The 27480-nt window shown below is 41.2% G+C and overlaps 1 protein-coding gene across 2 annotated transcripts in view; it reads right to left on the bottom strand.

The window, feature by feature from the left end:
* ACVR1 (activin A receptor type 1) overlaps positions 1–27480 on the bottom strand; it is a 126929-nt gene that overhangs the window by 5623 nt on the left and 93826 nt on the right. For both annotated transcript variants that reach the window (XM_060152848.1, XM_060152849.1), the window contains 4 exons: positions 25523–25622; positions 21531–21677; positions 11038–11313; positions 6261–6458 (listed from right to left, as the gene is read on the bottom strand). In XM_060152848.1, coding sequence (XP_060008831.1) covers positions 6261–6458; positions 11038–11313; positions 21531–21677; positions 25523–25622 — 721 coding nt within the window. The remainder of the gene's footprint in view (positions 1–6260; positions 6459–11037; positions 11314–21530; positions 21678–25522; positions 25623–27480) is intronic.

Here is a 27480-nt window from a genome sequence, read left to right as displayed (position 1 = left end):
AGCTTTGGGCTCTCAAAGCTTTGGGGATTTCTCAATTGCAGATAAGGGGCTGTGGACTTGGCCATCATTTGAATAATCTGAAGGTGAGGCAAAGACAGATGCAGGGGATGTCAGAATGATGCAGATCACAGCCTGCCTTTCCTTCAGAAAAAGAAGCTGAGGACCACCCAGGGGAAACGTACTTGTCCAAGATCACAGCTACCTAATGACAAACATTAACCTGAATCCAATTCCCTGTTTGTATTCTAGAATTCTTCCCAACAAGCCCACAATGGGATAATGCATTGATCTCGTCACAAGGGCCTGCTCACTTCATGTCCGCGGTCTCTCTTCACTGCACTGCAGCTTGGGTGGACACCCAGGTAACAGGCAAGGGGGGCAGGATCCCCAGCATCCGCATCCCTGCAGAGAGCTGCTGTTAACAGTGAACTCCTACAGGAACTATGAAGCCCTTCAGACATTGGAACATTACGACTAAAGCCATTTTACAGAGAATGAGAGTGGTTCATGTTGGGCTTCTGATCGTACTCTAAGTTAATACAGTGTTTCCCTCAGGGGTGGCCTGTGAGAAAATTAGATATGGTTCAAGGACAAAACTTTTTTGTCTTATTAAATAACTGCGTATGTATTATTAACGTTACCTTCCATTTAATGCCATGGGATAACTGGTTTTCCCACTTCCAGTAGTGACGTTAATTTCCTTTTAAAAAGAAATGTTTGAAAAAGTTAGCTGACTTAAATGATTAAGAAAATAATGGTACAAGGGACATTTGGATATGAAAAGAAATCATAAAGGTAGTACGTGTATGAGAGAATCTTGGGAAACACTGTTTTCAGAGAGGCATTTTTTTCCTGGTAGGAAGAGGATTCAAAAAGGTATATCAACTATTTGTGTCACTTTGCTTATTAACATTCCTCACAGAAGGATTTCAAACACAGTTTTCAAGCCATGGCCAACATCAAAAACGACTAATATATAAACGGATGGAGCTGTTCACAGCAGAGGGGACGACAGCCCAGGGGGTTCTGGTGGCCCTTGGTGCTGCCTTGCTGCTGGAGGTTTCAGAGAACCAGTACCTCAGGCACTCCTGTAACCAACAAGGCGCACTAGCTGGGAAGCCCTGCCTCTCCCCAAGGCAGGTACTCCTTTCAGAAACAGGAACAGAGCTGGCAGGACAGCTCTGTTCCCTGCTAAGTGAAGTATCTGTGTGGCAGTGATGACCTCATCCTGCTATCCCCCCTACAATTCATGGGCATATGGAACCGTGCACATTATTCAAATCAAGACTAAATGCATTATCTGAAATCTGTTAAAAGTAATTTCTGTTACTGGGATTCTCAGCAGTGTGGCATAGCCAAAATAAATGGTTCACAGATTGCTTCACAGGCCCTACTAAAAATATTTATGAATGTGACAGTTGTCAGAAAGGTCAAAGGGCCTAGGAGAGATGCACAGCCATGCTCTGAGTTAAGCTTTGACAAGACGCCTTACATCTCACACACCCTCAGACCTAGAGGGAGAAGCTCCAGAAGACTTCCAAGCGTTTGCTATCTGTAGAGGTCTCATGAGAAGACGAAGGTATCATTCACCGGATGCTGGGGCTGTTCCAAGGTTGGCACCACAGATACTTGTCCTGGTGGGGACACCTGCTGTTAAAGATGTGTCAGGGAAGAGAGACCAGTAAGCAGTGAACAATACCCAGTAAAGTTCTGCTAGCCTCTGGTTATTTTGTCGTGACGTCAGTTGACTGGTCTAGATCTTTAAACCAGGGACACGAAATTCCAGGAATCAGTGAGAGAAAAATCCCACCTCCATATTCCTGCCCCCAACCACTCACCTAAAAGCTCAAACGAAATAAAACAAACCTGAAAGAAATTACTTGAATGAATACTAAAAATTTTCCCTAATATGAGTCTTCCCTTTGTTCAAACCTTAATATACACTAAGGTAGTGAAATGAAATCGTGAAACACACTGGCTATTAAGTTGCTGAAGAAAATCAGAGTTGTCATGGTTTCCATATACAAGCCCATTGTGCTCAGGAACTTGAAGCACACGCCATTCCTTATTTAGCAAGCCCAAGGGCTTATTAGAAGAGGTTTTCCAAAGTATGTGCGCCAAACATAAGCTTATTCTAACAAGTATTCCCTAGTCCCCACCCCATTAAGAGATGCAGCTCAGCCAGCAGGGTGTTTTCAACGAGATACAAGTGCTTTTTGACACATTTCAACACTGGATTCCATCACAAAATGGAATAACCAAAGCCAGTCACTGAAACAAAAGTGTGTCCACATAGCCCTCCTGTGGGCAGCGAAGAGGAGACACGTGAAGGGTATAGCAGAGGCTCATGCTGCCTGCATGATGCCGCAGTCAAAGATGTGCTACAGGAGGATCAGGGAAGGTCATTTTAGTTAGCTTTTAAGTCCCTGAGCAGCTGTGACCACAGTACTAGTGCAAAACAACTCTGGCGTTTCTGCATACAGGGATCCAACCAAGGTGTGACACCGAAGGCTGAGGTTCCAGAGAGAGGACTTCTAATCTCAAGAGGGAACTGCTGCAGGATGCTTGGATGGGGCTACTAGAAGTTTCTGATCAGACCAAAGCTAAATGGCACACGTGAAGAGCCATGATGCACCCATTTATCTGTGGAATCCACGTGTCAATTTCTGTCTTCACACCACACTGAACCCAGGTAACCAGAAATCAGTGTGTCTGCAGAACTATAAAAGTATTTTTGCCAGAGAAGTAGCAAAAATCTTGAAAGAAAGGCCAAGGCCTAGCTACAAGACTCAAAGGAGAAAGGGACCCCTCTTCAGCTTGGAAGAGAGAGGAAGCTTCACCTGAAGCATAAGAACACAAATCAGGAAATCCTGCTCAGATGGGCTGTGTCAGCATCCCAGGGACAGTCTTTATTTCCTGGCCTGGGTGAGACTGATATATTCCATTTTAACCTGAGATCCCAAGAGTACGGTCGCTGACCTAGCAGCACAGCATCACCTGGGGCCCTGCTAGAAAGGGAGATCCTGGGTCCAAACCTAGACCTACTAAGTCAGAAACTCTTGGGGACGGTTCAGTACTCTGTGTTTCTAGGTGATTCTGCTGCACACTCTCTGGCTTAAGAACTAGTGATTCAAGCAAACCCCTGCCTTAGATTCATATAGAAAACTCACCCGGAAATGGTGAGAAAATGGCTTTCCTTCTGACCAATTCCAAATTCAGTGTCAAACTAAACACAAACAGTAAATTCCAAAAGACACTACTGAGAAATTTTCAGATGTGAAAATGGACTTAACTCTCATTTCCTGTACAGACACAGCAGGAAGTTTATTATTATTAGCAAAGAAATGTAAAATTCCTATGAAAACACAAAATGCGACATATTTTTATACTCATGGTTCACTTGAGGACTGTATTACTCCAAGAGAACTATCTGGTCATCAATTTTTATAATGGACTCAGAAACTCAAAGATGCATAATTATAATGACCTCCCTAAGATATTCATATATTTAAATGAGGTACATTTAGTATGCAATAATTTCAAATATATATATCCTTTAATGTCAGTTCTTAAAGCTAGTAAGAAAGTGAAATAGGTACATCACACCCTGGGGTGAGCGGGATATTATAAATTAGAACAACTCATATGGAAAGCAACTTGGCAGTTATGTGTGAAGCCATAAAAACATCCAAATTCTTTGACCAAATAGGTCTACTTTCCTTCAGATTAAGAATTCCCCAAATGAAAAAGTTGTATGAACAAAGATGTCTACATGGAGGAAAGAGGATGTCTGACAACATAGAAATGGTTAAATTAATGAAATATCATGAGACCATCTAAAATAAAAACAGACTAACATTTAAAAAACAGAAATGAAAAAGATGATACAGAATTATATTTACACTATGATTACAACTAAGTAAAAAAATATGTACATGGTTGCATAGAGAAGAAGGGGAAAGAAACATGAATACTGGAAGGTAAAGGCAAATTTTTCTTTCTACTCATTTTTCTGTTTGGGGGTATAGTAATAACGAAAATATTAACAGGTATGCAAGCAGCACTGAACACTTTGAAGTTTGAGTTTGGATAAACTGATTTGTGTGTGTGTGCATGTGAATATTCATGGAAGAAGGAGGACTAGAGAAAGAGAAGGGGAAATATCAAATTAGTCATTGCCAAGGGACAGTAGCTGATTTAAAATGAGACATGACATACCCTTACCTCCCCCTAAAAATCAAACCACACCATAGAACAGAAGCTCAACCCACAAAATTTTAGGAACAATCTAAACCATGACGTAAGGGGGAGATCAGTAAATCAGAAAGCAACCAAAATAGTCTCTCTTCCTCTACCCTTCACGATATTTTTTCCAAAAATAATGTTAAACACAGGATAGATCAAGAAAACTATTTGTTGAGCTATATTTTAAACTGACGGCTCTATTCTCCAACTGACTCCTATTAATCACAGCTGATCTTTGAAAGCCATTTGGGTTTAAGCCTGCGACACAGGGAACAAATTTGCAACATGAGTTCTTACAAAGCCCAAAGCCCAAGTTTCTGCCAAGTTTGCCTTTCATCACGCAGGCTTGCCTGGCATGGCTCCAGCACCCATAGCTGGACTGGACTATCCTGGCCTTGGAATATTAACTTCCTCTTCGTCTGGGGCAAGTTCCCCCCCAACACAGTTTATAATGACACCAGTCCTTCTCTAAAGTGTTTAAAATAAACTAATTAGAATTTGATTTTCAACTCTAAGGTACTCAAGAATTATTAGGGATGGGGATGGGGAAATGAAGTCGCTGTGCAATTTCAGGCAAAGTTCAGAACTTGATAAATCAGCAAAACAATCACTCTGTTGCAAACAATTCTCAAGGCACTTGAGTGGCACAAAATGCAAGTCAGTAGCTCTCAACAATTGAGAAACAGTTACCAAGAAAATGTTCATGACTCCTTCCAAAAAAAAAAAAACAAAAAAAAACTTTAAAAGCACTGTCTGGTTACAATGCATGTATGTTAATGTTTAATTTAAAACATTGTCTTTGATAACCTTAAGAGTGTTAAAAGCAAACACACTCTGCTGCTGTTAGGGAGGAAAAAAAACCACCACAAAGGCTTGCCAATTTAAATTATTGCACACTAAAACTATGTTACATTACCCCAATTTCACTTAGCTCACAGAACCAGAACTTCCTACTCTCTGGCTATTATTCTTAAAAATTGTAAGTTACCCCCAAAATTTCAATCCTTACAAGAAACTATGAGTGGAAGGTGGGATGGAGCACATATGTCAGTGACTTCATGCACTATTTAATACTTCAAATCTAGGATTCCAGTGGGTCCCAGGAGGGTAAAATATCTCCTGAAAATTAATATTAATTTAAATATATAGCATTTTCTTCTGTTTTCCTGGAACAATTTCAGACACATTCTTTTTGAAATAGGACTTCCAGTTGTGAAGGTATGAAGAGGTCGATTTAGTCGATTCGAGAGATTCTGCTATAATAACCACTTTGTGGGTAGACGGGGCATGTGCTATTTGAATGAGGATATGTAGTGCTTTCAGAATACAGTGAACTTAAAGTTCAACAATGTATTTGTGGCTGATTTGAAAGATGGAGGTGAAAGTTCACTGTAGGGAATATGGGTAAAAAATTATCGATAGACATATGCTTCCCTAGCTGCTAAGGCAACACCATTTCATAAAGCTTATTTATAAGAGGACCAGCACGAGCCTCCTATTCAGGGCTTCCTGAATGTAAACTTCACTTACTTTGCAGGTACAGTCTGCTTCTTACAAACGAGTGAATTCTGAGTGTGCAACCTGAATCTTTTCTCAGTAATCCAAACTTAAGAAGTAAAAATATCTATAATAGCAGAATTCACCCTTAGATTTCCTTGAGGCTCTCACGATAAAACTCACTTGGGAAAAGAGCAAAGAAGGAGGAAGGGTGGGAAAAAAAGGCAGAATAAAGACGGAGGAAGGAAAAATAAAATATGGACTGATAAAAACAAACCAAGGAATAAGTAGTCTCTTGCAGAAATACTTTCTCCACCACGGTTTCCCCTCCTGCAGTTAAAACAGACTGCCATTAGGCGCCTTCTACCTACCAGCCATAAAGCAAGTATAAATGCCAACAGCTTCACAAGCATGATTCACGCAACAATGTGTACTTAAATATTCCCTTTGCCCTTTTAAAGGTAGCAGCATCAAGAGGACTCGGACAAGGGCAATATTATCTGAGATCAGATACCTACCATTGCTCACCATCCGCCTGGCCACTTCCCACAAGACAAGTCCAAAGGCCCAAATATCGACTCTCTTATAAGAATCGAAACAATCCACCTGGATGGTTTCATCTAGAACTTCGGGGGCCATGTAGCGTTTGGTGCCCACACGGGGGTTGTTCCCCACGTCGAGCTGATTGGTGCTCTGGGAATGCATGACTGCCAGGCCTGAAAGGAAGAAGACAACATTGTCAATCTGCTCCCTTCCTTTCTCACAGACGACTGCTGAAGGATTTTAAACCAAACCCAACGAACGGCGCCCTCTTGTGGCATCCACGGTGACTGCCGCATTACACCCAGAGTCATCTCTGGAGTACCCGTGTGATGACTTCCGTTGAGAGCAGGAAATAGGGCTGATGCCAGAAACATTCTGAGGCTCTTAGGTTAATAGATGAACCTCAGAGACAAAAAGTTTGGGGTAAATAATAAACTAATACACCAAACCAATATGAGGCCAGTGTTCGAAATCCACAGGAAAACAGACTCACTTGTAAAATGGGAGCCTCCAAGTGGCTTAAGCTCTCAGGCTCCAGCACAGCTCCCACTAGACTGCAAACGCAAACTTCAAACCATGTGAGGCAGGGACTTTGAGGTAATTTATCATTACATAAAGGGCCGACTGCCCCGGGCCCTGCTCCATCCCTGAAAAAGGGCCGCTCATCTGAACAGTAACGTGGACCAAACCCACAGGGCTTTCTGTGCAGCCACGTGTACAGAGAACATTAAGCTGGCCCTCAATTCAAAGCACAACTATCACGTTAAATGATTTTGAAGCACTATCTTAAACCATGACTCATTTCGAATTCCTCAGCCAATTAGAGAGACCCAGCATTCCTCACAGACCAAGGGTAATAGATTCATGCATGGTTTATTTGAGAATGGAATTACTTTTTGATGCATGTGCAGACCAACTTAAAGTGATTCCTGTAACACTCAAAATAATGAAAATTGCCAAACTGGAGCAAGCAGACCATGTACACCTTTGTAACCCAGCGGGGATCCCTCAAGTCATCTATGGAGAATGCTTCTCCTCCCACTCCGTGGCTTTGCGTGGGTGAGATGATGACTCCATATAAAGCAAGGGAGATAGCACGTATGTTATCTCAGCCTCAATACCAAAGATACTGGCAACTGCGTTTGACTAAATCAGACTGGTTCCTCTTCTCATTTTTATAATCAACCCTAAGATTCTATGGCCATTACGAACATTTTGCAAACCATAACGCCCCTCCACCATTTCCAGAACCACAGAGTAAAGATAACAGAATACAAAAAAGGTGACGTTTAAATAGAGAATAGAAATACTAGCTGTGGTGGTTTAAAAATACATCCACAGGTGTTTTGAAACTTCTCCCTTCACGAGGGGAAACTCAGTTCCTCATGCCTTGAGCGTGGGCTGGACTACCAAACAGAATATGGCAGAAGAGTGTGTGTATCTTTAAGATTAGGGCATAGAAGGCATATGGCTTCCTGTTTGCTCTCTCTGGGCTCATTCATAGTGTTATGAGGACACTCAAGCAGCCCAGTGGACAGGACCACATGACAAGGAACTGAGGCTTCCCATCAACAGCCATGTGAGTGAGCCATCCTAGAAGTTCCTCCAGGCCCGACCAAGCCTTCAGATGCCTGCAGCCCTGACTGATGGTATGACTGTTACCCCTGTCAGATCCTGAGCCAGAACCACAGACCTGAGTTGTTCCAAGACTGCTGACCGACTGTATGAGATAATAAATTTGTGTTATTTTAAGCTGCTAAGTTTTAGAGGTAATTTGTTTCCCAGTAATCCATAATTATTATACTAACTAAAGAGACAAACCAACCAAATGCAACGTGCCTCAATTCTTGTTTGAAAAAACTGGAAAAATTTGAAAATGGCTATTAAATGATATTAAAGCATAATCAATAACTTTAGGTGTGATAAACTGTGATTATGCAAGAGAAGTATATTTAGGGGATGCACTTTGAAGTATTTAGTAGTAAAGAGTTGTGACTTTGCAACTTCTTTTCTTTTTTTTTTTTTTTTTTTTTTTTTTGCGGTACACGGGCCTCTCACTGCTGTGGCCTCTCCCGTTGCGGAGCACAGGCTCCGGACGCGCAGGCTCAGCGGCCATGGCTCACGGGCCCAGCTGCTCTGCGGTATGTGGGATCTTCCCGGACCAGGGCACGAACCTGTGTCCCCTGCATCGGCAGGCGGACTCTCAACCACTATGCCACCAGGGGAGCCCTGCAACTTATTTTCAAATGAATTTGCAAACATACACACTCAGCCACATACAAATAAAGCAAATTTGGCAACATTTTAATAACTGTTGAATCTAGGTGTTGTGGATATGAATGACCATCATACTACTTTTTCAATCTTTCTTAATGCTTGAATTTTTCTGTGATCAAAAGTGAGGAAAATACAATACTGGTATTTTTGCTGAAATACTGGAAGTTTTACAGTATTAATAATAGAACATAATTTCTAACAAGTGATCCTTAATTTCTAGGTATAAAGTAAAAAATTAATATAAATTGCAGTCTTACAGGAGCTGTCTCCTGTACTACCAATCTACTTCCATGAATAATGACCCCTTAACACAGATTTCTGTATGAAACCGTGAATACAGCTGGAAAGCTATAGGTCAAAATAAATGTAATTAAATAATTAGTTGGATTTGCTAATTCCCCCCAAGTCCCATAAACCAAAACCAACAGCTGCCTCAATGTGTCTATCTTCCCTTGGCCTCAGGACTAGAACAGCAGCTACCATTTGAATGACTATTTGCCAAGCATTTATAAAATTTCTGAATCTCACAAGAATTGTGTGAGGTGGGCATAATTGACTTTTAGTAACATGAATAATACATAAACACACTATTATAAAAGTTTCAAACAATAGAGACGTTCAAGGCACGGTGTCAAACACTGAAGTCCCCTTGCTAAGCCCCCCACCCTTGCCCTGAGTGTAAGCAGGTCAGCACTTAGGGCAGGTAAATAGATAGATGAAAAAACCTCTGGTGGCGCAGTGGTTAAGAATCCGCCTGCCAATGCAGGGGACGTGGGTTCGAGCCCTGGTCTGGGAAGATCCCACATGCCGTGGAGCAACTAAGCCCATGCGCCACAACTACTGAGCCCACACGCCTAAAGCCCGTGCTCTGCAACAAGAGAAGCCACCACAATGAGAAGCCCGCGCACCGCAACGAAGAGTAGCCCCCGCTCGCCGCAACTAGAGAAAGCCCGCGTGCAGCAACGAAGACCCAATGCAGCCAAACATAAATTTATTAATTAAAAAAATACTGGGTCGGGCTTCCCTGGTGGCACAGTGGTTGAGAGTCCGCCTGCCGATGCAGGGCACACGGGTTCGTGCCCCGGTCCGGGAAGATCCCACATGCCGCGGAGCGGCTGGGCCCGTGAGCCATGGCCGCTGGGCCTGCGCGTCCGGAGCCTGTGCTCCGCAACTGGAGAGGCCACAACAGTGAGAGGCCCGCATACCGCAAAAAAAAAAAAAAAAAAAAAAAAAAATACTGAGTCAATAATTGGGAAACTCAAATCCTTAGCTCCATAAGCCATGGCACAGCCATAAAAGTCTTCTCCACCACAACAAAAATGTTAGGGTCATGCCTCCTTATACTTGGAAAACACCGTAAAATAATTTCTCAACATGAACACAAGGACTTTTAAGGGATAAAGAAAAATTTTATTGGAAAAAAATTTATTTGAAAGAAATTTTCCTGATATGTCAAATCCCTTGTGTTTAAAAACAATTTTATCATCTATGTAATTAGAGCTAACACTGCCTAAACGTTTATCAATGTAACAATAACTATAATGATACGAAAATAAGAGCAACCATTTTTTATTCAAGGAGAGTGAGTATCCTCAGTAGTCCACTGAAATGAATAACCAAAATTACAATTCAGTTCTCGTTAGCATAATTATTCAGCCAGTATTCTAGGGGTCTAGGATGAATAGGCTTTATAGAGAATGCCACTATAAATGAAAATAATCTTATTTATAATGCAGTTAAAGCTACACTGAGCATCACCCTAACACCATAAGGATGAGATATGCCAGCAGGGCAAATGGTAAATTAGTTTGGGGATTTTTTTTTTCCCTCCTTCTTTGATTGATAATTTTGCCTTGGTTACAGAACAACTTTATAAACCATTTTTAAGACAAATTCATTCCATAGGTTATTTCATTGTGTACCTACTTTGTGTAAGCCTTGTGAAATCAGAATGCAACAGTACTGGTTGCCTCTCAGGGTGGGCTGGGGCAGGAACGGACTGAACCAGCACGAGGTGACTTTCTAGAGTAATGGGAAGGTCTGTATCTTGACAGCGATTTGGATTTTAAAGCATCTGTCAAAAATCTGAGAGTGTGTACTTAAGATCTGTGCATTTCATGTGAAATATAAATTTTACCTGAAAAGAGAAAAAAAGTAAAGAACTCCAGTGAATGACATATTGGTGTGTATGCTGAAGCCACTGGAGGGAAGGGCTCTTTTGTCTGCAATTTACTTTGAAATGTATCAAAGATTAAGCTGTATTGATAAATGGAGGCTGGATATGTGATAACAGTAAAATGTTCATGGGAGAATCTAGGTGGTAAATATACAGGTGTTCACCGTGAAGCCCTTTCAATTTGCATGCTTGAAATTTTTCATAACAAAGTGTTTGGAGGGAAAAAGATGCAACCTGGCTAAACAAGAGAAGACAACAAAAGTTAAAACAGTAATTTAAAAATATTTTTAAAAATTTACCCAAATCTGCTATGCAACACTGTCCATTCTTCTTAACCAGGATGTTTTTGCTTTTTAAATCTCGGTGAGCAATGGCTGGTTTCCCTTGGGTCCCAAAGATCTCTATGTGTAAATGTGCGAGACCACTAGCTATGGACAGCACTATTCGCAGGCAGCTCACTGTATCCAGAGTAGTAAGCTGAAGGTAGTCATACAGCGATCCCATTTCATGGTAATGTGTGATTAACCACAACTGTGTACTGGAGTGTCTTGATGTCATGTCTGAAGCAATGAAACCTGGAGACAGCAAGAACAAAATTAATAGACATGTGAGAATTTCACATTACAGCTTAATTTACCATACAGAAATAGTGACCCATACAGTAGAGATCACCTATAACAAAAAATAATTAAACTTACCAACTGCCATTAAAGGTTTACAGAGGCATCGAGAAAAATAATGTATTTATACCTTAAGAAGACACTGCTAGTGAATAGGAAATTTTCATATTCATTTCCATTGTAAATAATCCTTTGAAATTTTTTTTACATTGCACTAAGATTCAGATAGAAGGGGCTTCCCTGGTGGCACAGTGGTTGAGAGTCCGCCTGCCGATGCAGGGGACATGGGTTCGTGCCCCGGTCCGGGAAGATCCCACATGCTGCGGAGCGGCTGGGCCCGTGAGCCATGGCCGCTGAGCCTGCGTGTCCGGAGCCTGTGCTCCGCCACGGGAGAGGCCGCAACAGTGAGAGGCCCGCGTACCGCAAAAAAAAAAAAAAAAAAAAGATTCAGATAGAAATAATGTCTTTGTGTTTACCCATAATGAGAGTGTTAAACCCTTTATCATGTTGACATTCCAGGCATAGATCATTCATCAACCACCCAGAAAGAACACAAAGCCTAGAACCTAGACACCTGTGTTCTAGTCTTGATCTGCCTGTGATCTGCTTTATAACATCAGGCAACTCATTTGGGCTCTTTGGATTGTCTCTGCTATAAAATCAAGGAGTGAGTTTATATTAAATGTGACTGATTCATCGATTTAAAAAAGGAACCTATCAAATATAACAGGCACCTAGGATGCTCTTTGTCAGTCACACAGGAAAACCAAGATGATGGTGTTTGCTGGCTAGAAAAGAAGACAGAGTTAAAACGGAAAAAGTATGATATAATGTGAAAAGTCCTGTAATATATATGTGCAAAGGATAACAGGAGCCCAGAGCAGGGAATCATAATAATTCAGACTAGATGTTACAGTAGGCTTCCATCATGAAGTGACAACTGAAGTCATCTTGAAAAGAAGTGAGATACTGATCCTGTGATAAACTGTAAACATGAAAAAGAATATATATGTATAACTGAGTCACTTTGCTGTACAGCAGAAATTAACACAACATTGTAAATCAACTATACTTCAATAAAATGTTTTTAAAAAGTGAGATATTGAAAGATGTAGATAAAGAGGAAGGAAGAAATTTTTCTAGACATTCTAAGGGGACTTTTCAGCACACTGAAAGAACTCGCAGTCGGAGGTACTTCCTAACCTATGAAATAAATGGTGACGTGTGTGCCTGTCTTTCCTGCTACAGAGGTGCTTTCCTAGCGTTACAGATCTATACCTTATAGACACCCATATGGACAGTGAAATTTGGAACTTAGAAATACAAGGGGATTTTTATTTTAAAGACAGATATGGCTTGAAGAATTAAATGACTTGTGAAAGTGTAAAGGAAAAGGAGAATACATAAACATGCCGTACTTTATATAAAATTTATATCGCTTGCACAAATATTTTCTCATGGAATTTTTCTCAGTAGACCAGAAAGATAAATATTATACTCATTTTACACATGATGAAGTTGTGCTGGGAGGTGCCAAGGATCACACAGCTAATGATCATACAGCTATTAAGTTGCTACCAACTCCAAATTTGGTGCCCCTGCTCTGATACACCATACCTTGCATAGGAAAGTTCTGGGAACAAAGAAACATTTCCCTATTTGATCATCATCATCATCGACAACAGAAGCAGCTAATAATTAGTGAGAATCAGCAATGTGCCAGGCACAGTTCTAAAGATCCTACATGCAATCCTCCAACAACCACATGAAGAGGGTAGATTACATCACTGACATTAAGGTCACTAACCGTCCCCAGCAATCTGGCACCAGAACCCATACTCTTACCCACCATATCATCCTGCCCTCAAACAAGCTGGCTTCTACTCGAGAAAGACAATCTGACATTTGTACCTGTGGGATATCTGTAAAGTGAACCGAATAACACTTCCACACCTTGATCCCCATCTCTTTCTCCCTCTTCCTCTAAGCTGGTCCCCACAGCCAGACTTAGTCTCTCACTCTTCCCTGTTATCCCACCTGCCTCTGTCTCCCCATAGCTGATTCTCTTAGAACCCTTAGCTGGCCATAATATCAAACAAAATGTGCACTTAGACATTTATTTATTCTTGCTAAAGAAACTGTTTCTGCTACAACAAGGTCCTACTGTATAGCACGGGGAATTACATTCAATATACTGAGATAAACCATAATGGAAAAGAATATAAAAAAGAAGGTCTGTATGTATATAACTGAGTCACTTTGCTGTACAGCAGAGATGGGCACAACACTGTAAATCAACTGTACTTCAGTTAAAAAAAATGTTTCCGGGCTTCCCTGGTGGCGCAGTGGTTGAGAGTCCGCCTGCCGATGCAGGGGACACGGGTTCGTGCCCCGGTCCGGGAGGATCCCACATGCCGCGGACCGGCTGGGCCCATGAGCCATGGCCACTGAGCCTGCGCGTCCGGAGCCTGTGCTCCGCAACGGGAGAGGCCACAACAGTGAGAGGCCCGCGTACCACACACACACAAAAAATGTTTCCACTTTATCACTTTAAACCACATGATATTCATCTTTATTTTATTTTTATTTTTTTAACATCTTTATTGGAGTATAATTGCTTCACAGTGTTGTGTTAGTTTCTGCTGTATAACAAAGTGAATCAGCTATACATATACATATATCCCCATATCTCCTCCCTCGTGCATCTCTCTCCCACCCTCCCTATCCCACCCCTCTAGGTGGTCACAAAGCACCGAGCTGATCTCCCTGTGCTATGCGGCTGCTTCCCACTAGCTATCTATTTTACATTTGGTAGTGTATATATATCAATGCTACTCTCTCACTTCGTCCCAGCTTACCTTTCACCCTCCCCGTGTCCTCAAGTCCATTCTCTACATCTATGTAGGTCTTTATTCCTGTCCTGCCCCTAGGTTCATCAGAACCATTTTTTTTAGATTCCATATATATGTGTTAGCATACGGTATTTATTTTTCTCTTTCTGACTTTCTGTATAACAGACTCTAGGTCCATCCACCTCACTATAAATAACTCAATTTCGTTTCTTTTTATGGCTGCATAATATTCCATTGTATATATGTGCCACATCTTCTTTATCCATTCATCTGTCGATGGACACTTAGGTTGCTTCCATGTCCTGGCTATTGTAAATAGTGCTGCAATGAACATTGTGGTACATGGCTCTTTTGGAATTATGGTTTTCTCAGGGTATATGCCCAGTAGTGGGATTGCTGGGTCATAGGGTAGTTCTATTTTTAGTTTCTTAAGGAACCACCATACTGTTCTCCATAGTGACAGTATCAATTTACATTCCCACCAATAGTGCAAGAGGGTCCCCTTTTCTCCACACCCTCTCCAGCATTTACCGTTTGCACTTTTTTTTTTTTTTTTTTTTTTTTTGCGGTACGTGAGCCTCTCACTGTTGTGGCCTCTCCCGTTGCGGAGCACAGGCTCCAGACGTGCAGGCTCAGCGGCCATGGCTCACGGGCCCAGCCACTCCGTGGCATGTTGGATCTTCCCAGACTAGGGCACGAACCCGTGTCCCCTGCATCAGCAGGTGGACTCTCAACCACTGCGCCACCAGGGAAGCCCTGTTTGCACATTTTTTGATGGCCATTCTAACTGGTGTGAGGTGATACCTCATTGTAGTCTTGATTTGCATTTCTCTAATAATCAGTGATGTTGAGCATCCTTTCATGTGTTTGTTGGCAATCTGTATATCTTCTTGGGAGAAATGTCTATTTAGGTCTTCTGCCCAATTTTGGATTGGGTTGTTTGTTTTCTTGATATTGAGCTGCATAAGCTGCTTGTATATTTTGGAGATTAATCCTTTGTCAGTTGCTTCGTTTGCAAATATTTTCTCCCATTCTGAGTGTTGTCTTTTCGTCTTGTTTACGGTTTCCTTTGCTTTTTATGGTGCAAAAGCTTGTTTCATTAGGTCCCATTTGTTTCTTTTTGTTTTTATTTCCATTCCTCTAGGAGGTGGGTCAAAAAGGATCTTGCTGTGGTTTATGTCATAGAGTGTTCTGCCTATGTTTTCCTCTAAGAGTTTGATAGTGTCTGGCCTTACATTTAGGTCTTTAATCCATTTTGAGTTTTTGTATATGGTGTTAGGGAGTGTTCTAATTTCATTCTTTGACATGTAGCTGTCCAGTTTTCCCAGCACCACTTACTGAACAGGCTGTCTTTTCTCCACTGTATATTCTTGCCTCCTTTATCAAAAATAAGGTGACCATATGTGCATGGGTTTATCTCTGGGCTTTCTATCCTGTTCCATTGATCTGTATTTCTGTTTTTGTGCCAGAACCACACTGTTTTGATTACTGTACCTTTATAGTAGAGTCTGAAGTCAGGGAGCCTGATTCCTCCAGCTCCATTTTTCTTTCTCAAGATTGCTTTGGCTATTCGGGGTCTTTGGTGTTTCCATACAAATTGTGACATTTTTTTGTTCTAGTTCTGTGAAAAATGCCAGTGGTAGTTTGATAGGGATTGCGCTGAATCTGTAGGTTGCTTTGTGTAGTAGAGTCATTTTCACAATGTTGATTCTTCCAATCCAAGAACATGGTATATCTCTCCATCTGCTTGTATCATCTTTAATTTCTTTCATCAGTGTCTTATGGTTTTCTGCATACAGGTCTTTTGTGTGTCCTTAGGTAGGTTTATACCTAGGTATTTTACTCTTTTTGTTGCAGTGGTAAATGGGAGTGTTTCCTTAACTTCTCTTTCAGATTTTTCATCATTAGTGTATAGGAATGCAAGAGATTTCTGTGCATTAATTTTGTATCCTGCTACTTTACCAAATTCATTGATTAGCTCTAGTAGTTTTCTCGTAGCATCTTTAGGATTCTGTTTTGTACAGTATCATGTTATCTGCAAACAGTGACAGTTTTACTTCTTCTTTTCCGATCTGGATTCCTTTTACTTCTTTTTCTTCTCTCATGGCTGTGGCTAAAACTTCCAATACTATTTTGAATAATAGTGGTGAGAGTGGGCAACCTTGTCTTGTTCCTGACCTTAGAGGAAATGGCTTCAGTTTTTCACCACTGAGAACGATGTTGGCTGTGGGTTTGTCATATATGGCCTTTACTATGTTGAGGTAGGTTCCCTTTGTGCCTACTTTCTTGAGAGTTTTTATCACAAATTGGTGTTGAATTTTGTCGAAAGCTTTTTCTGCATCTATTGAGATGATCATATGTAAACCACATGATATTCATCTTTAATAACTTTCTCCAAAATGAATATCCCAAACTATAGAAGCACCATTCAAAAGAAACTAAATTACTGCTATGTATTTGCGTAGCCTTCACTGATTCCTCTGGCCAAGGGAGAGCAGCATCTGATTGACTGAGTGATTGATTAAATAAATAAATAACTACAATTTATTCTCTCACCTTCTCTAAGTCCCCAAGTTCTTAGAGAAGGATTTTTGTCTGTCCCATTAGTTAGGCTCTAGACCTTCAAGAAAACTGACTTTTAAATAAGTAAGATTTTTTTATAAAACTATTTACCACTCAAGTGTGAATTGTACAACTACATTTGCTTCAACATGGTAGACCATTTTTATGGGACTTTTGTATTTTGAGTCAAAGCAGTCTACTGTTAGTGGAGACTGAACAGGTGCCCATACACTGGAAGCCTGGCCCAGCCATTGGACGTGTTCATAACACTGAGAGAACGTGATAAGGGCAAAAGCCTCTTACATAACAGCCAAAGTCATCCTCCCAGGTGCCTCATAAACTAAAATAAAACCCCAAATCTTAAGTGAGGTAAGCAGTGCCCTTGTAAGCCTCTCACTGGTAGCTCTCATGGGAACCAGGTGCTGGGCAGCTCTGATACCTGAGAAGTGAGGCCACCATGCTGGGGAGCACAGGGCTTGAGAGTGTTGGACCCCAGAGCCAGACTATTGGGCATCCACATGGCTCACCATCCTGAGCTGGGTGATTCCACATGTGCCACATAAAATCGTCACCTTGGTTTCCTCATTTATAAGATATGGATAACACCGTCCTGTATCTCAAAGTTACTGTGAAAATAAAGAGTTATTGTAGGTAGAATGTTTCATACGATGCCTACCACACAGTAAGTGTTCAAGAGTAGCTGGTTACTATTATAGTTCAAAATAGTCCTGGGTTCAATTACAGCCCCAAAGTTTGTAATTTAATATCTTTTTCAGGTAGTTTCCTTCACTTCCAATTGGTCTCAAGGAATTCTGACTGATTAAATGGTTAAGCAGTACCTTTTAAGAGTATGTGGCAGTTCTGGAGATGGAGGGTCGTGACGGTTGCACAATATGACTGTACTTAAATCTCGCTTATATGATTAAAATGGTCAACTTAATGGATATTGTACCATTTCTTTTAGTGCTATAATCGCTCTTAAAAATTTATTTCATTGAAGTAGAGTTGATTTACAATGTGTTCATTTCTGCTGTACAGCACAGTGATTCAGTTATACATATATATATATATTCTTTTTCATATTCTTTTCCATTACGGTTTATCACAGGATCTTGAATATTCCTGTGCAATACAGTAGGACCTTGTTTATCCATCCTATATATATTAGTTTGCCTCTGCTAATTCTGAACTCCCCTACTCCCCTCTCCCTTGGCAACCACAAGTCTGTTCTCTATGTCTGTGAGTCTGCTCCTGTTTCACAGATAAGTTCATTTATGTCATATTTTAGATATAAGTGATATCATATGTACCATATTTTTTTTTAAGAGTGTAAGATGAGACTTTGGAGTGAAATTGTCATATTAACTGAAACTCCCTGGTTTCAGTCATGAGGAAAAGGATGCTCAGAAACATACAACTTTGGCCCAAAGTCACAGAGTGGGCCTGTAATGATGCTGAGAATAGAAACTGGCTTCCCAACCTCCCAGACACTGTTCCAACCGCCAAACACAGCCTCCCGTCATTCACTTATCTGCTGACTTCTACACCAGACACAGCAGAAGGAACAGCTGAAATCCAAACTAGTCATTGGAAAGATATCATTTTGGGGGGGGATAAACAACGAGGGCCCATAATTTTATACGTGTGTGTAATTTAATTATGTATTTCAAGGGGGCTAGAGTTAGCAATACTCAAGGGTGGGGGAAATCATGATCTGATATTCAAAACAATCTTTTGATAGAAAAGAAAATGTCACAGAAAACCTTAAAGTCTCTACATCCAAAAAAACTGCTAAGGCAGGGAAAGAAGTTTAACCAAAAAAAAGGTGGTACATTTCTACGAGCTGTCTCAACTAAGAGGACCGACTACACAGTAAAATTAATCCATACAGCTGTAATTATGATGAGAGTAACAAGATCTCATGAATTCACAGTTTCCATGGATCACACTAAGGGAACCTAACTTCTCTCACATGAATCATACTGCAAAGGTGACTTTCAAATTTCCTGCGTGATTAAATCCAATTTAATCAATATTTACTAAGCACCTACCACGTGCAGGGAACTGTCCTCAGGACTGGGTGTGAAAGCAAAAACAATGGAAATCATTCTTGTACTGGGTGTATAGTGGAGTGGTATCACAGGTCATTTAACTCAAGAGCATGGATAAAGTGACTACTTGCATAGCACAGCAACATCTAGAGCGTTTTGATCAATGAGCCCATAAGCCCATGAGCCCATGAGAAGAGAGGGGCTGCCTGAACATGCCCTTCCTTCAGTGAGTCTCAGACCCCACGTGCTTCTCAGAGTACGTGCACCTGCCCGTTAAGAGTACTTCTACTAAGATGTGACACATATATACAATAGAATATTACTCAGTCGTAAAAAGAAATGAAATTGAGCTATTTGTAATGAGGTGGATAGACCTAGAGTCTGTCATACAGAGTGAAGTAAGTCAGAAAGAGAAAGACAAATACCGTATGCTAACACATATACATGGAATTTAAGAAAAAAAATGTCATGAAGAACCTAGGGGTAAGACAGGAATAAAGACACAGACCTACTAGAGAACGGACTTGAGGATATGGGGAGGGGGAAGGGTAAGCTGTGACAAAGCGAGAGAGAAGCATGGACATATATACACTACCAAACGTAAGGTAGATAGCTAGTGGGAAGCAGCCGCATGGCACAGGGAGATCGGCTCCGTGCTTTGTGACTGCCTGGAGGGGTGGGATAGGGAGGGTGGGAGGGAGGGAGACGCAGGAGGGAAGAGATATGGGAACATATGTATATGTATAACTGATTCACTTTGTTATAAAGCAGAAACTAACACACCATTGTAAAGCAATTATACCCCAATAAAGATGTTAAAAAAAAAAAGAGTACTTCTATTGTTTAAAGATAAGTACTTCTTGTACATCATGACTTTTTTTTTTTTTTTCCCATCATGACTTTTAACACAGCCAGTGGTTTATCTGTTACCCAACCTCAGTCTGTTCCAGTGTCAGAGGAAATATTAGGACATTTAAAGGTAATTTTGACTGTAGATGAATTTTCACCTCACACTACGACTCTAGAATCTAAGAAGCAATTCCATGAGCTAACTACCATGTGGTTAAGAGTTAGACCATCCGGTGTGATTCTCAGCTCCATTATTTAACCCGCTGGGTGATGTTAACCTCTCTGTACCTCCGTTACCTTATCAGTTACAACCAGGAAAATAAGAATATCTGCCCTCTTACGGTCATGGTGAAGATTAAATGAGAAAATGTGCATGACACAAAGCAGTGCTTACTGCATAGTAACTATAGTCATTGTTGTTGTTAACACACATGCATCTAACTGCAATACAAGGCGGTCACGATAAGAGTTATATAGGAGGTAAAAAGTGCAGGAGTGCAGAAAAGCCCAAGTAAATCCCTTGGGAGAGTCTGGAAGGGAACTAAGAAGTTTTGATGAAGGAAGGAGTGGGTAGAGGGTGGAATGGGGATAGTGGGTGACCAAGAGCAACATGAATGAGACATAGACAGCTGAATGTTCAAGGGCAATCCCAAGGGGTGACAAATATTGGAACTGACTGCACGTGGGCATATTTGTACAGGAAGTAGCAGAGTCCTCTTCGGACCCCAAAATAGGGAGTCTGGAATGCCAGGCTCAGAAGTCATAAATGTTGCAAGCGATGTGGGAGTCATCAAAGACACTGAGCAGAAGTGTCTCAGCTCCCCAGTGGAAGATAATTCAGTGTGGCAAGATGGACTGGAGAGGGGAGACCCATAGCAATGATACAAGTGAGGAGGCCTAGGTGACGGTGAGGGCCCAAGGGGGAAGGGCAGGGGAGAAAATGACAACAGCAACCGAGACAAGTCTGAGATGGAACATACCACCAAACTGCTAAAGCAAACCTTTGGACAACTGTCAAGCCATGATTTGTAGACAACCTGACTCAGGCTTAATACTAACCTGGCAATACTGGAATAGAAATAAATTCTGACAGTGGCCTTCCTATAAGCCAGACCTGATCCCGTAGCCATGCAGTGGCCAACACTATCCTATAAAGAGTCCAGTTCTATAGAAACTTTATAGCCACTCTTAAAGAAGCACCCCAGGCAGCATTCATCATATATGTACTAGTATAAACACATGTAGAAAAACTTTTCAAAAACAAAGAAGTCAACAGGCTAAAGGAATATTCTAACCCTTTATACTTCCATAGCAGTATTTCAATGGGCTCTTCACATATTTCACAAATGTTTCCAAGCTTTAGTTTCCAAATTAAAATGTATGCTAAATCCTTCTCTAAATCTGGGCTTTAAAAACGATGCCTTGTTTGAAGGAATGTGCATTTAATTACGATATCCCTGGGAGCTATGAATCTCTAGGAAATCGTCCAAAGATCTTTCTTAGTTTGATTCAAGTAATAAATATTCAAAAAGGGTGGGGTAAGCAGAACTACAGAGGAAGCCTTGAAGTGAACAATATGGGGCAAGTTTTTGTTATTTAAGTAACAACCTGCAGAGGAAGACTTAGCAATAACAATTTCCTTTTCATCATCCAGAGAATCTTCAAACTTAGCTTCTTCGCAGACTTACACAAGCAATTCATGTGGAAAGAAAATTAAACAGCGTATAAATGCTAATGGTCCCTATGTCACCATTTAGGAGAGACTTGCGAATTCAGACACACCAAATCTGAGAGGGCAAAGGCAGGCAATTATTTCTTCCTAGAAGAAAATTAATGAGGGGATAATTTTTGTACTTACCTAAAATATTTTCATGCCTCAGCATCACAGTGTTGTACAACTCTGTTTCCCTGAACCACGACTTCTCATCCCGGGAGGAGAAGATCTTCACAGCGACATTCTCCCCCTGCCAACTGCCCCTCCACACCTCACCATACCTGCCTTTCCCTGTGGAAAGCAACACAGAGGTGACATTGGACAGCAGAACAGGACAGGTAGCCAACGAACTTCATGCTAGCAACTCTTAACCCCTCCCATGGAAAAACACAACTCAGGGGTATAAATACCACTACTTTTTGCCTGTAAAGACATCCAAAAATAAGGTGGAAACTGCCCCTCCCGGCCACCCTACTGTGCTATCAAATGAAACTCTCTCAGAATCTGCATCTGTACAATGAGCTGCTAATTACAAAGTTTACCTTTACATTCCTCTGTGAAAAGGTATGAAATGCATATGGTTTGTAAAAGCACATGAAAGTTAGTAAAACTTAGAAATTTCAATGTTGATGAAAGCCAAAAAGCGTGTATGGGGCTTAACTGAGTGACTTACTTGATTCCTTCCCTTAATAAAGGATCAACATCGGCATTTTCTAAGAGTCCACATTTGTGAATTTACATATGCATTTATATTTTTCACCAAAGAGATCACTGAGTTTGAGATGTGTGTTCTGAAGGATTAACACACACACGCACGCACACACAAAGCAATGCTGTGTAGGAGATCGACAGACAGCCACTGCCGTCCTTAAAGGATTTCTTGGCGGAGGATATATTTCAAAAGAGGATTTGCAAAGTCTTAAACACATAATCCCAGAACAGTCCCGATTTCTGACACTGGTCATGGGTGTTCGCCTGCAAGACAGTCCCTGTGATGCCACAAGTGGGTGACACTGAAAAGGCCACTTGGAGAAAACATTTTCAAAAAACGGTGACGAGTTGTGATCTGACCTGAGGAGTTCGTGCCCCCTCCTGCAGCCCCAGCACAACTGTCAGCTTGTCAACTACATGCTCTTTTGCATTAGTCACTGGTATTTAGTAGGGACATTGCTTATCGTAAGGGAATCTAGATTGAGCAGTTTTGATTATGTTTTTTTTTTTTTTTTTTTTTGCAGTACGCGGGACTCTCACTGTTGTGGCCTCTCCCGTTGCGGAGCACAGGCTCCGGACTCGCAGGCCCAGCGGCCATGGCTCACGGGCCCAGCCGCTCCGCGGCATGTGGGATCTTCCCGGACCAGGGCACAAACCCGTGTGCCCTGCATCGGCAGGCGGACTCTCAACCACTGAGCCACCAGGGAAGCCCTTGATTATGTTTTGATTATGTCTGCTCCCGTTTTTCTCCTTAATGACAGGTAGGTGATCAGGGAGGTTGGGAGGAGGAGGGAATTACCGCGAGACTGGGGGGATCGACACAGGGTATGATCAAGGTGAAGGCAGACGTGGCACCTGGAAAACGATGCAGCAGGAGATACGAGTTGCAGGGCAGCGGGGCTTTCTACCAAGGCAAGTGGCTGCTGGGAATCCCAGCTGGTAATAAGCTGCTGCAGCACCACCTACATATACAGGAATGCAGCTCTTTGCTGGAAAACTAAGTCGCTGAGAACCCAAACATGGAGAGAGAAAGCATGTCTGTCCAGGAGATTATGTCTGGACATAATCAAAACATAATCAAAACTGCTCAATCTAGATTCCCTTACGATAAGCAATGTCCCTACTAAATACCAGTGACTAATCCAAAAGAGCGTTAAATGAAGCCAGTAAGTGGTCTTTTGTGGGCCACTGTCAAGTCACAAAAATAGTATTTAGTGCAGGATTAACTGGAATAAAGTCATGGTAATTGCCCAGCATTTGTAGTTTAAGATGAAGGCTAGTGCTAAGATCTACAAAATCGACTGCTACAAAAGAGAAGGCTCATCTATTCCTGCCTTTGGTTCCATTCTGTATCTTTATTTGCCCTTTGTCCTCATATTCTCATTAGGAAGGAGAGAAAAATATCCCAGAGCATTGTGGACATTACTATACAGTTGCCTTAAATCCTTTGTTTTAGAGCAAACAGAGATAGATGTCAGCATAAGTAGACAGAATTGAAACAGAAACCTACTTAAATGGTTTTCAAAGGCTGTTAAGTTGTCAAATGCTTTTTGCAAATGCAACCTTATGCAGAAGTCCCTGAAAACAGAAGCAGAGCTGCCCAAAAGTCCTGGCCATGGAGACCCAAAAGAGGGGGGGTCCCCTAAAGCACCTAAAATTTGGAGATTCATTGATCACCATCTGTAACAACGGATCTAGTCCAACTTCTCATGTTTTTCAACCAAAAATGGTAACATCCGAACAGTTCATTACATACATTTTTATGCAAGCCTGTACTACATGAACACCAACTAGATGCTACTGAAAGGCATGGCTCTTTAGCACTGAACCAATAAAATACTGTAACTGAACATAAGCTATTTCAAAATATGCTGAAGAATATCTATACAACCGGAAACAATATGCATTTTTAAAGGTGCAGTATTATTTTGCCCTTTGGACTCTGGGGTCCATCTCTGAGGACCGGTCATGAGAGCTGCTGCTCTGTGAATGGTGAGTGGCCATGGGACAGGAGGATGGGGGATAATGTCCCCCTTCACTTCTTACCCCTACCCAGGTACCCTTGTTCAGAATCAAATAGGATGTTAGCTGGTACAAGAGGACAACTCTGGTTGTCAGCAGTGAGCACACTGGGGGCTTTTCCATTTTTAGTTTCTCTACACACAGTCCACCGTGGAGGAGAAGCATGAAGCTGGAGTTCAGAAACAGTTGCAGTAGCTACAGACGTAGAGAAAAGGCAACAGGCTCCTGCTGGCCACCTGTGTGCCTGAAGGTGGCAGTCACTTCTACTACCTCTGCCCGCCACCCCCTTCCACTACTGCATTTGGGGGTGTCCTGGTTTCCATGAAAACAGGAAGAAAAGTCAGAGGATAGTAGCCAAGTGGTGAAGGCAGCCTATGTTGGCCCGTCACCTCCCAAAAGCAAAAGATGATACGGCAAGAGCTGCAAAGCCAGCCCCCCAAAACTGGGAGAACCAGGAGAGTATGGAGATGTTTCTAATCCATCATTGCTCCTGTGGCCATCCCTGCATGCCATCTAAAGGAGAAATTAATGAAAACTGTCATGTGACTTGCAAATGCCCACCTCATAAAACTAAAACTAATAAAAATCAGGACTTTAAAGAAAAAAGCATTTGCACCACCTTCCTAGAGGGCAATCCGGCAATATATAAGACAAGCCATAAAAAGTCACGAATTTTGACCCAGGAACCCCAATTCCTAGAAGTTTATTCTGCGTACTCAAAAGAAGCAACACGTGCAAAACATTTTTCAAACAGTATTGTTAAAGTTATCACGCAATAGACAATCACATAAACTTTAAAATACCTGTGATGTGTACAAATACATGAAAATGTGTGTGAGCTTAAAACTGAAAACAGGGACAAATTATACACACACTATGATTATATCTCTATACAGATATGTTCCAATATGGGAAAAAATGTGAGAGGCCACAGAGAAATGTATACAGCTCTTATTTAAATAAAGCAGTTATGAGGGATAGCTTTGGTACATTTATTTCATTTTTTTTTAAGGCAGGGGAAGAGTGAGGAAGTATAAAATTACAATTATCAAGTTTACTGTCCAAAAGCCGACTTACCTCAGATTCCCCAATGCCTATGGTCTGGAGCAGCCGTGTTAGTTCATTTTCAAGCATTCCCATCATCCAGAAGGGTCTACTTAAAACTGAAATCTTTTGACTGGGCACTCTGTATCCTGCCTAGTGGATACTAGTTCTTTGACAAGAACTTCACCAAGTTCAAGTGCTCCAACACAAGTCACAGATTAGAGGCATACTACCACATAGCTACCTCACATCTCCTGACGTTTAACAAGCAAGAGGCAACACGAAGCAGATTTTCCAAGGTCCATCCTACTTCTAGAACCACAGCACATAACCCGCAAAGAAAGGGAAAAAAGAATTACCAACACACTCCAGCAGTGTGATCTGACGGGCTACTGTTCTTTGTACCAGAAAAGGAAGACCAGAGCCGCTTCCCGACGTACACGAATGATCCAATAAATCCTGCGGTTCAAAACAAGGAGAAAGAGAAAGTATTGAGGAACTGCTCCCAGGTTAGAGTATGAGCGTGCACGTGGGTGTAACTGGCATGGAGGCAGTGGTCTTGGACACATGGCCCGTTCGTGTGCATGGAAAGCCCCACTGGAGGAAGAACTGGTTTCACTTCTTAGGAAAACCAGAAGCTAGCCCTTTCCCTAATATGGGATAGGTTTTTCTGAGGGATGAGTAGTCCTTTCTTGTATCCAGAGTCTTAGAAGAAAATATATAAAGAAAGAAGCTGAGTGGACAAAGTCAAAGATGTAAATTAAAAAGTCCAACATGCGGGGCTGAGCCCAAGGGGAAACAGTAGCTAGAAGAGAAAATGGAGCAAAAATCAAAGGCCTTCAAGTCCAAGAGTTGAGCAAAATTGACCATATTCGGCCCTGCTCAGAATACCTATCAAAGGATGCACTTTAGTTGACATGCCAAGGAACTCTAATAAGGAACAAACAAATTAGGAATAAGAACCAAATGACTCTAATGCTGTTTATCTTGTAAAGACCCCAGTGGCCATCTGAGTCCTCAGACTGGTACACTCAAGCAGAGAGGGCTACCTGGATGGAGGTTACTAGGTAGGTGGGGAACAAGAATCACAAAATTAACACCTCTATGTCATTTCTCTTTTTTTTGTTAACAGTTGTTTACTTTTAAAAAAAAAATTTTTTTATTGAAAGACTCTTAAATTCTATAGTGCTTTACAATTTTCAAGTTTCTCACACGTGATTTCATATACTGTACGTCATTCTCAATGTCAGTTACCCACAAAGCAGAGAGAAAAAATACGACTTTCATTGAAACATAAAACCATGCCCCAAATCTACTTCTAAAAATGAACACACTGCAAAAAAGATTCCCAATTAGTTCATTCATAAATTTTCCCTTCTTACTCTCAGTGCAAGCCAAGAAGCAGAAGCATTTTTGAATCAGGAATGGATTATCTATAATAAACAATATTGTGCCCATGGTGATCGTGGGAAGGTTGCAGTAATGTTGATCTAACACTCCCCAAAGCTGTCCTTTCCCAAACATTTTAGCTGGCCTGTTACATGAATACATTGCCTTGTTTGAGTTTCATTGTCTTTTACTTACTCTGGGCACCACTGTGAAGCACTGTTGATCAGCAAAATTACCAAAACCTGAACATCTAAAGGAAGAAATTTAGAATCCTTAAAAGCCGCAAAATGGATATTCAACAAGAAACTGAATGTAGATGAAGTAGGGTTTCACATCTCCCTATCTCTTTTGCTGTTCGTTTTTCTCTTTATTCATTCAATTTTTTTGAGAGAATAATTCTGAAATTACTATAGAACTAATGTGTTGTTTTTTCATAATGTACAATCCTGGTTCTAAACCTAGTTCATAGACTTCAGGGCGGGCGGAATCGACCAAAGACTAACAAACATCTACTTCAACTCTTGGATCCCAAGACTTCTTTTTCAGTGTAGGAGAGCTGTTTAGGAAGGTATGCATTGCTGAGTCATATAAATGAGAATATCACTTAAATAAGCAAGTATGTAGACCAATAATGACAACTTGTTTTTAAACAGTGTTGTTTACTGTGTCATTATATCGTGATATACTGTCATCTAAAACGGTTGAGTTGAGAAGACTATTTTAGCATATTTGAAAGCATTCTGCTTTCAAAATTATAGAAGCCATTTAAATAATAATTTACACTAGAGATTCCTATCAGTGCCCAATGTGATTAGCTATGTTAGCAGTTCTGAGGAACAAAGTTCTGACTACTGCTAAAGTTTTGTCAAGATTCAGCATTGTATCGTCCTTGCTCCAAACTCAATGAATTCATTTAATTTGCCTTAAA

The sequence above is a fragment of the Lagenorhynchus albirostris genome, chromosome 6 (genome assembly GCF_949774975.1).
Source record: "Lagenorhynchus albirostris chromosome 6, mLagAlb1.1, whole genome shotgun sequence".
Lineage (NCBI taxonomy): Eukaryota > Metazoa > Chordata > Mammalia > Artiodactyla > Delphinidae > Lagenorhynchus > Lagenorhynchus albirostris.
This window is presented reverse-complemented; position numbering and strand designations above follow the sequence as displayed.